This window comes from Chiloscyllium plagiosum, unplaced genomic scaffold, assembly GCF_037043375.1.
Source record: "Chiloscyllium plagiosum isolate Xiang-an unplaced genomic scaffold, Cpla_swu_hap1 HiC_scaffold_9, whole genome shotgun sequence".
Classification (NCBI taxonomy): domain Eukaryota; kingdom Metazoa; phylum Chordata; class Chondrichthyes; order Orectolobiformes; family Hemiscylliidae; genus Chiloscyllium; species Chiloscyllium plagiosum.
Window position 1 is genome coordinate 4,244,794 of NW_028270147.1, and position 13,929 is coordinate 4,258,722.

The 13,929-nt window shown below is 44.3% G+C and overlaps 1 protein-coding gene across 2 annotated transcripts in view; it reads left to right on the plus strand.

Annotated features, from left to right (window-relative positions):
- col24a1 (collagen type XXIV alpha 1) overlaps window positions 1–13,929 on the plus strand; it is a 454,588-nt gene that overhangs the window by 268,996 nt on the left and 171,663 nt on the right. For both annotated transcript variants that reach the window (XM_043698575.2, XM_043698577.2), the window contains 3 exons: window positions 4,632–4,685; window positions 7,465–7,518; window positions 10,251–10,295. In XM_043698575.2, coding sequence (XP_043554510.2) covers window positions 4,632–4,685; window positions 7,465–7,518; window positions 10,251–10,295 — 153 coding nt within the window. The remainder of the gene's footprint in view (window positions 1–4,631; window positions 4,686–7,464; window positions 7,519–10,250; window positions 10,296–13,929) is intronic.

The window sequence follows — 13,929 nt, forward strand, 5'->3', positions numbered from 1 at the left end:
GACGAGGGAAGTTAAGAAACATATAAAGTCAAAAGAGAAAATGTATAACATAGCAAAGATAGGTGGGAAAACGGAGGACTGGGAAGCTATTAAAGAACAACAGAGGATTACTAAGAAGGAAATATGCAGAGAAAAAATAAGGTACGAAGGTAAACTGGCCAATAATATAAAGGAGGATAGTAAAAGCTTTTTTAGGTATGTGAAAGTGGAAAAAATGGTTAAGACTAAAATTGGGCCCTTGAAGACAGAAACAGGGGAATATATTACGGGGAAGAAAGAAATGGCAGAAGAATTGAATTGGTACTTCAGATCTGTGTTCACTGGGGAAGACACAAGCAATCTCCCTGAGGTAACAGTGGCTGAAAGACCTGAACTTAAGGAATTTATATTTGCCAGGAATTGGTGTTGGAGAGACTGTTAGGTCTGAAGGTTGATAAGTCCCCGGGGCCTGATGGTCTACATCCCAGGGTACTGAAGGAGGTTGCTCCAGAAATCGTGGATGCCTTGGTGATTATTTTCCGTAGTTCGATAGATTCGGGATCAGTTCCTGCCGATTGGAGGGTGGCTAATGTTATACCACTTTTTAAGAAAGGTGGGAGAGAGAAAGCAGGAAATTATAGACCAGTTAGTCTGACCTCAGTGGTGGGAAAGATGCTGGAGTCTATTATAAAGGATGAAATTACGACACATCTAGATAGTAGTAACAGGATAGGACAGAGTCAGCATGGATTTATGAAGGGGAAATCATGCTTGACTAATCTTCTGGAATTTTTTGAGGATGTAACTCTGAAGATGGATGAGGGAGATCCAGTAGATGTAGTGTACCTGGACTTTCAGAAAGCTTTTGATAAAGTCCCACATAGGAGGATAGTGAGCAAAATTAGGGTTCATGGTATTGGGGGCAAAGTACTGACTTGGATTGAAAATTGGTTGGCTGATAGGAAACAAAGGGTAGTGATAAATGGCTCCCGTGCGGAATGGCAGGCGTAACCAGTGGGGTACCACAGGGATCTGTGCTGGGACCGCAGCTTTTTACAATATATGTTAATGATATAGAAGATGGTATTAGCAATAACATTAGCAAATTTGCTGATGATACTAAGCTGGGTGGCAGGGTGAAATGTGATGAGGATGTTAGGAGATTACAGGGTGACCTGGACAAGTTAGGTGAGTGGTCAGATGCACAGCAGGTGCAGTTTAATGTGGATAAATGTATGGTTATCCACTTTGGTGGCAAGAACAGGAAGGCAGATTAATACATAAATGGAATCAATTAGGTAAAGAGGCAGTACAGAGAGATCTGAGTGTTCTTGTATACCAGTCAATGAAGGTAAGCATGCAGGTACAGCAGGTAGTGAAGAAGGCTAATAGCATGCTGGCCTTCATAACAAGAGGGATTGAGTATAGAAGCAAAGGGGTTCTTCTGCAGCTGTACAGGGCCCTGGTGAGACCACACCTGGAATACTGTGTGCAGTTCTGGTCTCCAAATTTGAGGAAAGACATTCTGGCTGTTGAGGGAGTGCAGTGGAGATTCATGAGGTCAATTACTGGAATGGCAGGACTACCTTACACTGAAAGATTGGAGCAGTTGGGCTTGTATACCCTTGAGTTTAGAAGACTGAGAGGGGATCTGATTGAGACATATAAGATTATTAAAGGATTGGACACTCTGGAGGCAGGAAACATGTTTCCGCTGATGCCGAACCAGAGGACAAAGCTTAAAGATATGGGGTGGATCATTTAGGACAGAGATGAGGAGAAACTTCTTCACCCAGAGAGTGGTGGCTGTGTGGAATGCTCTGCCCCAGAGGGCAGTGGAGGCCCAGTCTCTGGATTCATTTAAGAAAGAGTTGGATAGAGCTCTCAAGGATTGTGGAATCAAGGGTTATGGAGATAAGGCAGGAACAGGATACTGATTAAGGATGATCAGCCATGATCATATTGAATGGTGGTGCAGGCTCAAAGGGCAGAATGGCCTACTCTTGCACCTGTTGTCTATTGTCTATTGAATATTCATTTCCCAGGCCCTGATAGGAAAAGATTAGAAGAATATCGGCCAAGTGTAGGGAAATGGGGTTAGCGTGGATGGACATTTTGGTCGGCCTGGTCCAGTTTGGGCCGAAGGGCCTCTCTCTGTGCTGTAGAACTCTGTGACTCTGTCTGAAGAAATCCCTCCCCATCTCAATTCCAAAGGGTCATCCCTTCATTCTGAGGCTGTTTGCTTGGGTTCGAGTCTCTCCTGCTAGAGGACTCAGCTTCTCCATGTTCCTTCCACTGAGGTCTTCCTAACTATTGTACAAGTTTCAATCAGATGCCCCCTCATCCTTCCTAAACTCCACCGAGTACAGACCCAGAGTCCTCAACTGCTCCTCATATGACAAGCCCATCATCCCCGAGATCATTCTTGTAAACTGTTTTTTTTGTTAGTAGGAACAGGAACACTGGGTAGCTTGGTTGGCAGGATGACTGGTTAGTGATGCTAATAGCATGGGTTCAATTCCCACACTGGCTGAGGTTAGGGTGAAGGTCCCACCTTCTTCAACCTCTGTCCTTACCTGAGGTATGGTCAAAAATCACATGATGCCAGGTTACGGTGCTATGGGTTTATTTGAAAATTTTAGCTTTTGGAGCACTGCCTCTTTGGGTGCTCACAGCACTCTGAAAGCTCGTGTTTTCAAATAAACCCATTGGTCTATAGCCTGGTGTTGCGTGATTTTTGACCTTGTCCAACCCAGTCTGACACCAGCACCTCCACGTCATGGCTACATGCAGCATGGTGACCCTCAGGTTAAACCATCACCAGTGCTCTCTCTGTCTCTGTCTCTGTCTCTCTCCCTCTGTCTCTAATAAGACAGCAGCTGATGACACTGTGGTACTTTAATGAGTTTCATTAGTCGCCACAATGTGGAAAATGCCAGCTTATACGTGGCTCAATTTTTTTACAAGATAAATTCTTCTGGGACTCTGCAGGAGAAAGCTGCAGAAAATGGGACTTCTTTCAGAGCTAGCACAAACATGATGGGTCCAAAGGTCTGTCCAAGGCTGTGCAGCCCTCTGCCCTGAATCTATGGTTAGGTTAATATCACACAGACAGGGTGTTTAAACTTAATATCCATAAGGTTAAAAGGAAGAAAAACATTTGTGGATGGCTTAGGGAAATATTTGCTTTGTATATTTCTCACACATGTGTGCCATTGTGTTTATGTTACATTTAAAAGAAATAGAGCTTGAAATTTAACTACTTCCAGATCTTTTTCAAATCATTCCAGAACTTTTGATAATTTGAACACATCGTCCTCAGTTCCTCAGCCACTGGGGGAGCTGGACAAACGCTGGATTTGAATTTTCGCTGGCGAGGTTGTGTCCTTTGGCTGAAATTTCGTTTTGATTTCCATCTGATCAGCAGAGCTGAGTCAAATCAGATTTGGGGCATGTGGAGGTGACCCGGCTGACTTGTGGCAGTGTGACGTTAGAGACTGTGCATGTTCAGCCTGATTCAGGCTGATGCCAGTGCGTAACAGAACAGAACCATATGGCCCCCAACCTGTTCAATCAAGTGGTGCACTTCAACGTATTTTGTTTAAAAGTTACTTTGCTGAAATCATACAACCAAGAGGAGGCCATTCAGCCCCTCAAGCCTAGTCTGTCATTTGAAAAGAATTCATATGTTGACCTGGGACTTAACTCTTATCTAGAGACCCTGATACAAAAATGTTTTAACCTTAATCAAAAACAGAAACTACTGGTGAAACTCAGCAGGTCTGACAACCTCTGTGGAAAGAAAGCAGAGTTAACATTTCAAGTCCAGTCACTCCTCTTCGGAACTGTCGCATTTGTGCTGAAGACAAAGTTGGGGAAGGGGAGGGATGAGCAGATAGGTGGAGACATAGCCCAGAAAGGTATATATAAAGGGGAAGGTAAACACAGATGGCAGGACAGGACTGAAGAAAAACTGAAGGAGTGATAATAAGAGCTAAGCTTAGGAGAGAATGGGTGAGCTGTACTGAAAGCAATTGATGTAATGTGATAATGGGCCTTGGAGCACGTGGGAATAAGTAACTGTGCTAAAACCAACCCATTTCATAACAGGACCAGGTTACAATCTTTGTTCAAGATATTCCATTTGCTTCCAAATCAATCACTTTTTTTTTGACAGAACAGAATCAGAAATTGCTAGAAAAGCTCAGCAGGTCTGGCAGCATCTGTGGAGAGAAATCAGAGTTAACGTTTCAGGTTGAGTGACCCTTCCTCAGTTCTGATTTCTTTGAGAAGTGATAGCTCTACTTTCTGTCCACAGATGCTGTCAGACCTGCTGAGCTTTTATTCTGATTTGCAGCATCTGCAATTCTTTTGGTTTTTACTTTTGACGGAGACAGTTCCACAAACGGGTGGGGGAATGATTTCTGACAACCCCCTGAATGGCCTGGCTGGAAGTGGAAGGTTCCGCAACTCCCACCCCCCGACCCGACCAATTCTCTCAGCTAAAGGGAAACCAAAGCTAGGCTGTACAAACTGTCCTCTTAAATTACCTGGAATTTAATCTTCTGGTGAGACTTTCAGTGAAGACCTCGAAATGAACGGTATTATTGATTGATTGATTTTAATGTTACATGTTTCTCTGTCTTTTCCAGGGGTTTCCAGGGGACATTGGCTTACCAGGCCCTAATGGACCACAAGGTACAAAGGTACGTTAGCAGGTGAAATATTGGACCAGTTATTCCAGAGAAACTGAGAACGTTGGAGGTGCTAAAAGGTCAGGCAGTTTGAGAGAGAAAGAGATAAAGTGTGTTATTGTACATTGTGCTGTCAGCAGTGTTGGAAATGGGAGAGCAGGTAAAATACCACCACCGACAGAGCCAGCCTGATCCCGCAAACCAGAGTGGGATGGCAGCAGTAGGTATTGTGCCATTCTGAGCTCTTTAGATTTCTTTTAAATTCATTCTTTGGGTGTGACAGACTAGGCCAGTGTAGGAGTGATCTCTCGGAGGCAATAAACTTCAGGAGACAGCAGAGTTTGGGCACATGGTAGTTTATTGAAGCAGTCACTGGTATAAAGACTATCCCATTCGATGGTTCAATGTGGGGGCTCAATCACCCCCTTAATCTTTGGCTCAGATTGGAAGAATGATGCTCTGATCCTAACACAAGCAAATTTTCTTTTATACATTTTCTTGTCGCTTTAACATGGTAGTACATACTCCCTCTCCCTGTATACTATTGGTTAATTAGTGCTGGGCTTTTCAACTATGATTGGGGTTTTCTGTATGAGTAATTTCTTGTTTCTGTGATCTCATTGGGCTATTTTAGGCCATTGGGTCAAGTTGAACTTTGCATGGTTACCAGTGACCCCCATCGCTCTCTGTGACATCTGTGTCTGTTCATTCAACTAGCTACTGTCCGTTTTAAGAGATAATCTTAGAATCCCCAGTGTGGAAATAGGCCCTTCAGCCCAACAGGTCCACACCGACCCTCCAAGGAGTAATCCACCCAAACCTAATCCCAATTCCCCTACATTTACCCCTGATTAATGCACCTAACCTACACATTCCTGAATACTTTAGCATGGCCAATTCATCTAACCTGCACATCTTTAGACTGTGGGAGGAAACCGAAGGAACCCACACAAACATGGAGAAAACATGCAAACTGCACACAGTCTTCTGAGGCTGGAATCAAACTCGGGTCCCTGGCTCTGTGAGGCAGCAGCGCTAACCACTGAGCCACCATGTTGCCCTTTTCCAATACTTGTAATTAGATTTAAACTCTTTTTTTTAATGATTTATATCTGTATATGTGTGTGTGTGTTAAATCTATAATTTATTTGAAAACTGTATCTATGATTATCTTGAAGAATCTTTATTAAAACTTACACATAAGATTGATGAGAAAAATCTTAAGAGAAACAACAAATCAGCGTGAAATATCCATAACTGAGGATCGCAGTTTCATATTGTAAATCCAGTCTCACAGACAGACAACTACTGTCCTCTCATGCCGAGAGTACAGGGTTTTCCCACACTCCCTAATTTTTGTTAAACACAAACTTGTTGGGATTTTTGTCAGCCATTTTATACTGCTTTGTCATGGGTGGCCCTGACTGCTAGCATTGATTGCTCATCCCTAATTGTCCAGAGGGAGCATGGAATCATATGTAGGCCAGACTGGGTAAGGATGGCAGATTCCCTTCTCTGAAGGACACTAGCAAACCAGGTTTTGCCTGACAATTATTTTGTGGCCATCATTAGTTAATTCCAGATTAGTATTTTTATTCAATTCAAACTTGACCATCTGCCATGGTTGGATTTGAACCTGCGTCCCCGGTTCATTGGTGATCCCTCTGGATTAATAGCACAGTAACCATATCACTAGGCCACACCTCCCCTTTACCTTCTTTGATGTGGGTCAGCATTTATCTGGTGGCAGAAGAGGCTACCAACACAGCAGGCATCATTGTATGGGTCCCTAACTGGGCATCTGGGTCTATCAGAAACACCACTTCCCCTGCCCCCCCTCACCGCATTCCCCCAAAGGTGTAAGGTGACAGGTCGGTGTGAGGCAGGTGGAGGTCAGATGCCCATGTGGTGTGAGTTTCAATGGCAGATTAAGTCCAAAGGGACCTCCTCTTGTTCCTACTTCCTATGTTTCAAAGGCTTCCTGAATCATTCAACCATACAAAACACAAATACAAGATGCTTAATTCCTTAAGTTTCTCTTATGTAGCAGTCAGTCTGAAGTAAGTATAATTTTGGCTAAATCTGATGGACTTTCTTTTGATTTTTTTTTCTGTGTGTGTGTATACCCACATGTGTATGTGTGTGTGTGTGTGTACCCGCATGTGCGTGTGTACCCGCGCGTGTGTGTGTGTGTGTACCCGCATGTGTGTGTGTGTATATATACCATGTGTTTGTGTGTGTATGCGTGTGTGTACCTGCATGTGTGTGTGTGTGTACCTGCATGTGCGTGTGTACCCGCATGTGTGTGTGTACCTGCATATGTGTGCGTGCATATACCACGTGTTTGTGTGTGTGTATACATGTGTGTATACATGTGTATGTGTATACTTGTGTCTGTATACGTGTGTGTATACCACATGTTTGTGTGTGTGTGTATACGTGTGTGTATATATCACGTGTTTGTGTGTGTATATACCACATGTTTGTGTGTGTGTATACATGTGTGTGTATATATACCACATGTTTGTGTGTGTGTATACATGTGTGTGTGTATATACCACATGTTTGTGCGTGTGTGTGTATACGTGTGTGTATACATGTGTGTGTATATATATGTGTGTGTGTATACGTGTGTGTATATATGTGTGTATGTGTGTGTATACATATGTGTGTGTATACGTGTGTGTGTATACGTGTGTGTGTGCATATACATGTGTGTGTGTATACGTGTGTGTGTGTATACGTGTGTGTGTGCATATACATGTGTGTGTGTGTGTGTGTAACTGTTTAGGGAGCTCCAGGTGACAGAGGACCATTAGGACCCCAGGGAGCAAAGGGACAACAGGTAAGGCCTGGAGGAGGTTTCTGTGGGTCATCAGGGTAGGGGTCACCTCTCAAACGTAGGAGCAACATCTGACTCTTCCTGAAATTCCTACTCGATAAGTAGATCAAATACAACAGATCTATAATCTAGGCATTTCTTGGCATGTCTCCTTTAAAGTTATTGCAAGAAAGATTTGCATTTGTATAGCACCTGGCCCAGCAATAGAACATTCCTAAATAAATGACAACAAATAAAAAGACTGTTGAAGTTTAGTCCCTGGTATGCAAATGGAGTGACCAATAAGAGGCACAGCAAGCTTTGACAAAAAAGCAACATGACTATCAACAGATCATTTGTTTGAGGATATTGTCAAAACTAAAGGGAAAACTCCCTTGGTCTTCTTTAAAATATCATGGCAGGATCTTTCACACCCAGTACTGACCCTCCAACAGTGCAGCACTCCCTCAGCACTGACTCCCTAAACAGTGTGGCACTCCCTCAGTACTGACCCTCCAACAGTGCAGTACTCCCTCAGTACTGACCCTCCATCAGTGCTGTACTCCCTCAGGGTAAAAACAATGACTGCAGATGCTGGAAACCAGATTCTGGATCAGTGGTGCTGGAAGAGCACAGCAATTCAGGCAGCATCCAACCAGCAGCGAAATCGACGTTTCGGGCTTTTGTCCGAAACGTCGATTTCGCTGCTGGTTGGATGCTGCCTGAATTGCTGTGCTCTTCCAGCACCACTGATCCAGAATCTGTACTCCCTCAGTACTGACCCTCCAACAGTGCTGTACTCCCTCAGTACTGACCCTCCATCAGTGCGGCACTCCCTCAGTACTGACATCCAACAGTGCTGTACTCCCTCAGCACTGACCCTCCAACAGTGCTGTACTCCCTCAGCACTGACCCTCCATCAGTGCTGTACTCCCTCAGTACTGACCCTCTGACAGTGCTTACTCCCTCAGTACTGACCCTCCATCAGTGCGGCACTCCCTCAGCACTGGCCCTCCAACAGTGCTGTACTCCCTCAGCAGTGACCCTCCAACAGTGCTTACTCCCTCAGCACTGACCCTCCGACAGTGCTGTACTCCCTCAGCACTGACCCTCCAACAGTGCGGCACTCCCTCAGTACTGACCCTCCATCAGTGCGGCTCTCCCTCAGCACTGACCCTCCAACAGTGCTGTACTCCCTCAGTACTGACCCTCCAACAGTGCTTACTCCCTCAGCACTGACCCTCCAACAGTGCTTACTCCCTCAGCACTGACCCTCTGACAGTGCTGTACTCCCTCAGTACTGACCCTCCGACAGTGCGGCACTCCCTCAGTACTGACCCTCCGACAGTGTGGCACTCTCTCAATCAACAATTTGCTACCTGTCAAAATGAGACATTTAAGGTTGAAATTGGGACAGATGTGAATAGATATAATATACATGTCTATTGGCTAGAGTTGAAAGTGTTTGTTTGCAATCCGCAATATGAACTTGCTACAGTTTTTAGATTAAGTAATTAATGTGCAAATCGAGCAAGGATTGAAAGTTAACAAGTACTCGTAAGAGCAACAGGTTGTACATGTAAAGCTAGTGGCTTAAATAGGCCAGTATGACCCTCTTGTGGTGCAGTTGCAGTGTCCCTACACCTAGACCAGGAGGCCTGGGATCAAGTCCCATCTGCTCCAGGGATGTGTAATGACATCACTGCACAGGTTGATCGGGAAAAATAGGTTAAGTGACAAAAGAATGAGCTAGCAAATTCTGGAATTTAGAATGTCAATGTTGTTTTATTGTTGAACAAAGACCAAAGAACATTCCAGCACAGGAACAGGCCCTTCGGCCTTCCAAGCCTGTGCTGAACCAGATCCTTGATCTAAACTTGTCAACTATTTTCCAAGGGTCTGTATCCCTCTACTCCCTGCCCATTCATGTATCTGTCTGAGATACATCTTAGAACATAGAACATAGAAAAATACAGCGCAGTACAGGCCCTTTGGCCCTCGATGTTGCGCCGATCCAAGCCCACCTAACCTACACTAGCCCACTATCCTCCATATCTTAAATGATGCTATTGTGCTCACCTCTACCACCTCTGCTGGCTACGCATTCCAGGAACCCATCAACCTCTGCATAAAGAACTTGCCACGCGTATCTCCCCTAAACCTTTCCCCTCTCACCTTGAACTCATGACCCCTAGTAATTGAGACCCTCACGCTGGGAAAACGTTTCTTGCTATCCATCCTGTCTACACCTCTCATGATTTTGTAGACCTCAATTAGGTCCCTCCCCAAACCCCCTTCTTTCTAGTGAAAATAATCCCAACCTATTCAGCCTCTCCTCATAGTTAACGCCCTCCATACCAGGCAACATCCTGGTGAACCTCCTCTGCACTGTCTCCAAAGCATCCACATCCTTTTGGTAATGTGGTGACCAGAACTGTCGAATTGAGTAAGCACATTGTTGAATTAAGTGCCTAGAAATTTCTGAAGAGATGCTGCTGGAACAAGAGGTAACAGGTGAATCCTGTATTTGTAAATATGCCTATTATTAGGAAAAGGATTTCATAGATCACTACGTGACTTGGAATCAAATTAACACCTACATTCAGGAACCAATTTGTGTATTAACAATTGCAAATTTGCCCTTGCAGCAGGATTTTCTTAAGCTAGTCCATTCTGTTCTAACGTCTGCTGTGCATATTTGTGATTGCAGAAGTTATAATCTCTAACATATTTGAAAATTTATCCTTGTTCCACAGGGGGACGAAGGCCCACTGGGACCTCCAGGAAGTCATGGACCACTGGTAAGATTCAAACCTTACAATTGCAATATTTCTCCAAAACAGTGAGCTAATGCCTCACAGCATCACTCTGTGACAACGCCTGCCCCTGAGACCCAGTTTAGCATCCTGTGTTATAAATCCCCTGGTTAAAACCTCTCTCAGGAAAAATACATCACATTCTGCCCCATTGAACCAATTGTTTTTGCATTGGATTCATGTGCAATCAATCACATGTAAAAAGGCCCATTTCCTTTTAGGATTTTTCCTTTTACATTTAGCAGGAAACCCACTTAATGAATCAGAGACGTACAGAATGTTCATTGAAGTTTGCATCTTCCTGAAACATGTGCCAGGAGAATTTAGCTGCAATGAATTTTCAGAAGCAAAAGGCATGGAGAGGGGTTTAAAGTGCTCTTACTTGGTGAATGTTTTGCCCTGGGTTGACATTATTGTCAAGATTTCCATGCTGTACCTGATCTATATGCATGGAGCACATTTGCCAGGTTTTCCACAGGACTGGCATGCAGTAAATGGTGCCAAGACAATCAGCCAACTTAAACCTGAGTGCACGATATCAACATAAGACCATAAGACATAGGAGTGGAAGTAAGGCCATTCGGCCCATCGAGTCCACTCCGCCATTCAATCATGGCTGATGCGCATTTCAGCTCCACTTACCAGCGTTCTCCCCGTAGCCCTTAATTCCTCTAGACAACAAGAATCTATCAATCTCGGCCTTGAAGACATTTAGCGTCCCGGCTTCCACTGCACTCCGCGGCAATGAATTCCACAGGCCCACCACTCTCTGGCTGAAGAAATGTCTCCGCATTTCTGTTCTGAAATGACCCCCTCTAATTCTAAGGCTGTGTCCACGGGTCCTAGTCTCCTCGTTTAACGGAAACAATTTCCTAGCATCCACCTTTTCCAAGCCATGTATTATTTTGTACGTCTCTATTAAGTCTCCCCTTAATCTTCTAAACTCCAACGAATACAATCCCAGTATCCTCAGCCGTTCCTCATATGTTAGACCTGTCATTCCAGGGATCATCCGTGTGAATCTCCGCTGGACACGTTCCAGTGCCAGTATGTCCTTCCTGAGGTGTGGGGACCAAAACTGGACACAGTACTCCAAATGGGGCCTAACCAGAGCTTTATAAAGTCTTAGTAGTACATCTCTGCTTTTATATTCCAACCCTCTTGAGATAAGAGACAACATTGCATTCGCTTTCTTAATCACGGACTCAACCTGCATGTTTACCTTTAGAGAATCCTCGACTAGCACTCCCAGATCCCTTTGTGCTTTGGCTTTATTAATTTTCTCACCATTTAGAAAGTAGTCTATGCTTTTATTCTTTTTGCCAAAGTGCAAGACCTCGCACTTGCTCACGTTAAATTCCATCAGCCATTTCCTGGACCACTCTCCCAACCTGTCTAGATCCTTCTGCAGCCTCCCCACTTCCTCAGTACTACCTGCCTGTCCACCTAACTTCGTATCATCGGCAAACTTCGCTAGAATGCCCCCAGTTCCCTCATCCAAATCATTAATATATAATGCGAACAGCTGTGGCCCCAGCACCGAACCCTGCGGGACACCGCTCGTCACCGGCTGCCATTCTGAAAAAGAACCTTTTATCCCAACTCTCTGCCTTCTGTTAGACAGCCAATCCTCAATCCATCCCAGCAGCTCACCTCGAACACCATGGGCCCTCACCTTGCTCAGCAGCCTCCCGTGTGGCACCTTATCTAAGGCCTTTTGAAAGTCTAGATAGACCACATCCACTGGGTTTCCCTGGTCTAACCTACTTGTTACCTCTTCAAAAAATTCCAACAGGTTTGTCAGGCATGACCTCCCTTTACTAAATCCATGTTGACTTGTTCTAATCAGACTCTGCTCTTCCAAGAATTTAGAAACCTCATCCTTAATGATAGATTCTAGAATTTTACCAACAACCGAGGTTAAGCTGATTGGCCTATAATTTTCCATCTTTTGCCTTGATCCTTTCTTGAACAAGGGGGTTGCAACAGCCATCTTCCAATCATCCGGGACCTTTCCTGACTCCAGTGACTCTTGAAAGATCTCAACCAATGCCTCTGCTATTTCCTCAGCCACCTCTCTCAGAACTCTAGGGTGTATCCCATCGGGGCCAGGAGATTTATCAATTTTAAGACTTTTTAACTTTTCTAGCACTATCTCTTTCGTAATGGCAACCATACTCAACTCAGCCCCGTGACACCCTTTAATTTTTGGGATATTACTCATGTCTTCCACTGTGAAGACTGACGCAAAGTACTCGTTAAGTTCTCCTGCTATTTCCTTATCTCCCATCACTAGGCTTCCTGCATCAGTTTGAAGTGGCCCAATGTCTACTTTTGCCTGTCGTTTGTTTCTTATGTACTGAAAGAAACTTTTACTATTATTTCTAATATTACTGGCTAGCCTACCTTCATATTTGATCCTCTCCTTTCTTATTACACTCTTTGTTATCCTCTGTTTGCTTTTGTATCCTTCCCAATCTTCTGATTTCCCACTGTTCTTAGCCACTTTATAGGATCTCTCTTTTTCTTTAATACATTTCCTGACTTCCTTTGTCAGCCAAGGTTGTCTAATCCCTCCCCGGTTAATCTTTCTTTTCTTGGGAATGAACCTCTGTACAGTGAGACTCCCAGTGAAACATGACATTCTGCTTCATTGGGAACAAAAACTAAGATGTCAGCTTTAATTGACATGCAATTGGACGGCAGAATTGCATATCCTTCCTTTATTTTCAACCTCCTGTTAGGACTTGTTGTGGCACAGGCATAGTGCCCAGGACCAGACCGACTTGGGTTCAAGTCTCACCTGCTCCACTGGGGTATAAAAACATTTCTGAACAGGTTGGTTTGGAAAATAGGTTAAATAAGTAAAAATGTTTGTTAGGGGGCCCTCTTGTGGTAGTTGTCCCAACCCCGAACCAAGAGACCGGAGTTTAAGTCTCACCTGTTCCAGAGGTGTGTAATGACACCTCTGAACAGTTAGGAAAATAAGTGAAATGAATTTTTTTTTAAACAATATGTTAACATCTCGTTCAGAAAAACACCTCTCATTCATGAGGACCCCTTAATATACAATATCCTGTTTATTAGGGCAATTGTAGGGCAGCAATACTGTCCAAACCTCTGAGCCAGGAGTCCCAGCATCTAGGCTGCAGAGAAACACTGAAACTAGGAGTAGGAATAGGCCATTTGGCCCATTGAGTTGCTCTGCTGTTCACATCTCACCTCCTCCACAGGGCTGTAATAACATCACTGAACAGGCTGGTAAGAAATATCGACTGTCTTTCATTTTGAGGATGCCAAAGTTGTAGAATTTGGATGAAGGGGAGACGATGGCCTTGTGGTGTTATCTCTAGAATATTCATCCAGAAACTCAGCTCAGCTTCTGGGGATCCGGATTTGAAACCCAACACGGCAGGTGGTGGAATTTGATTTCCATAAACACTCTCTGGACTAAGAATCTACTGACAACCAAAAAACCATTGCCGATGGTTGGAAAAACCCATCTGGTTCATCGATCTCCTTCAGGGAAAGGAACCTGCCATCCTTACCTGGTCTGGCCTAGACAGGAGTCCAGACCCACAGCAATGTGATTGACTCTCACCTGCCCTCAGAAAGGGCC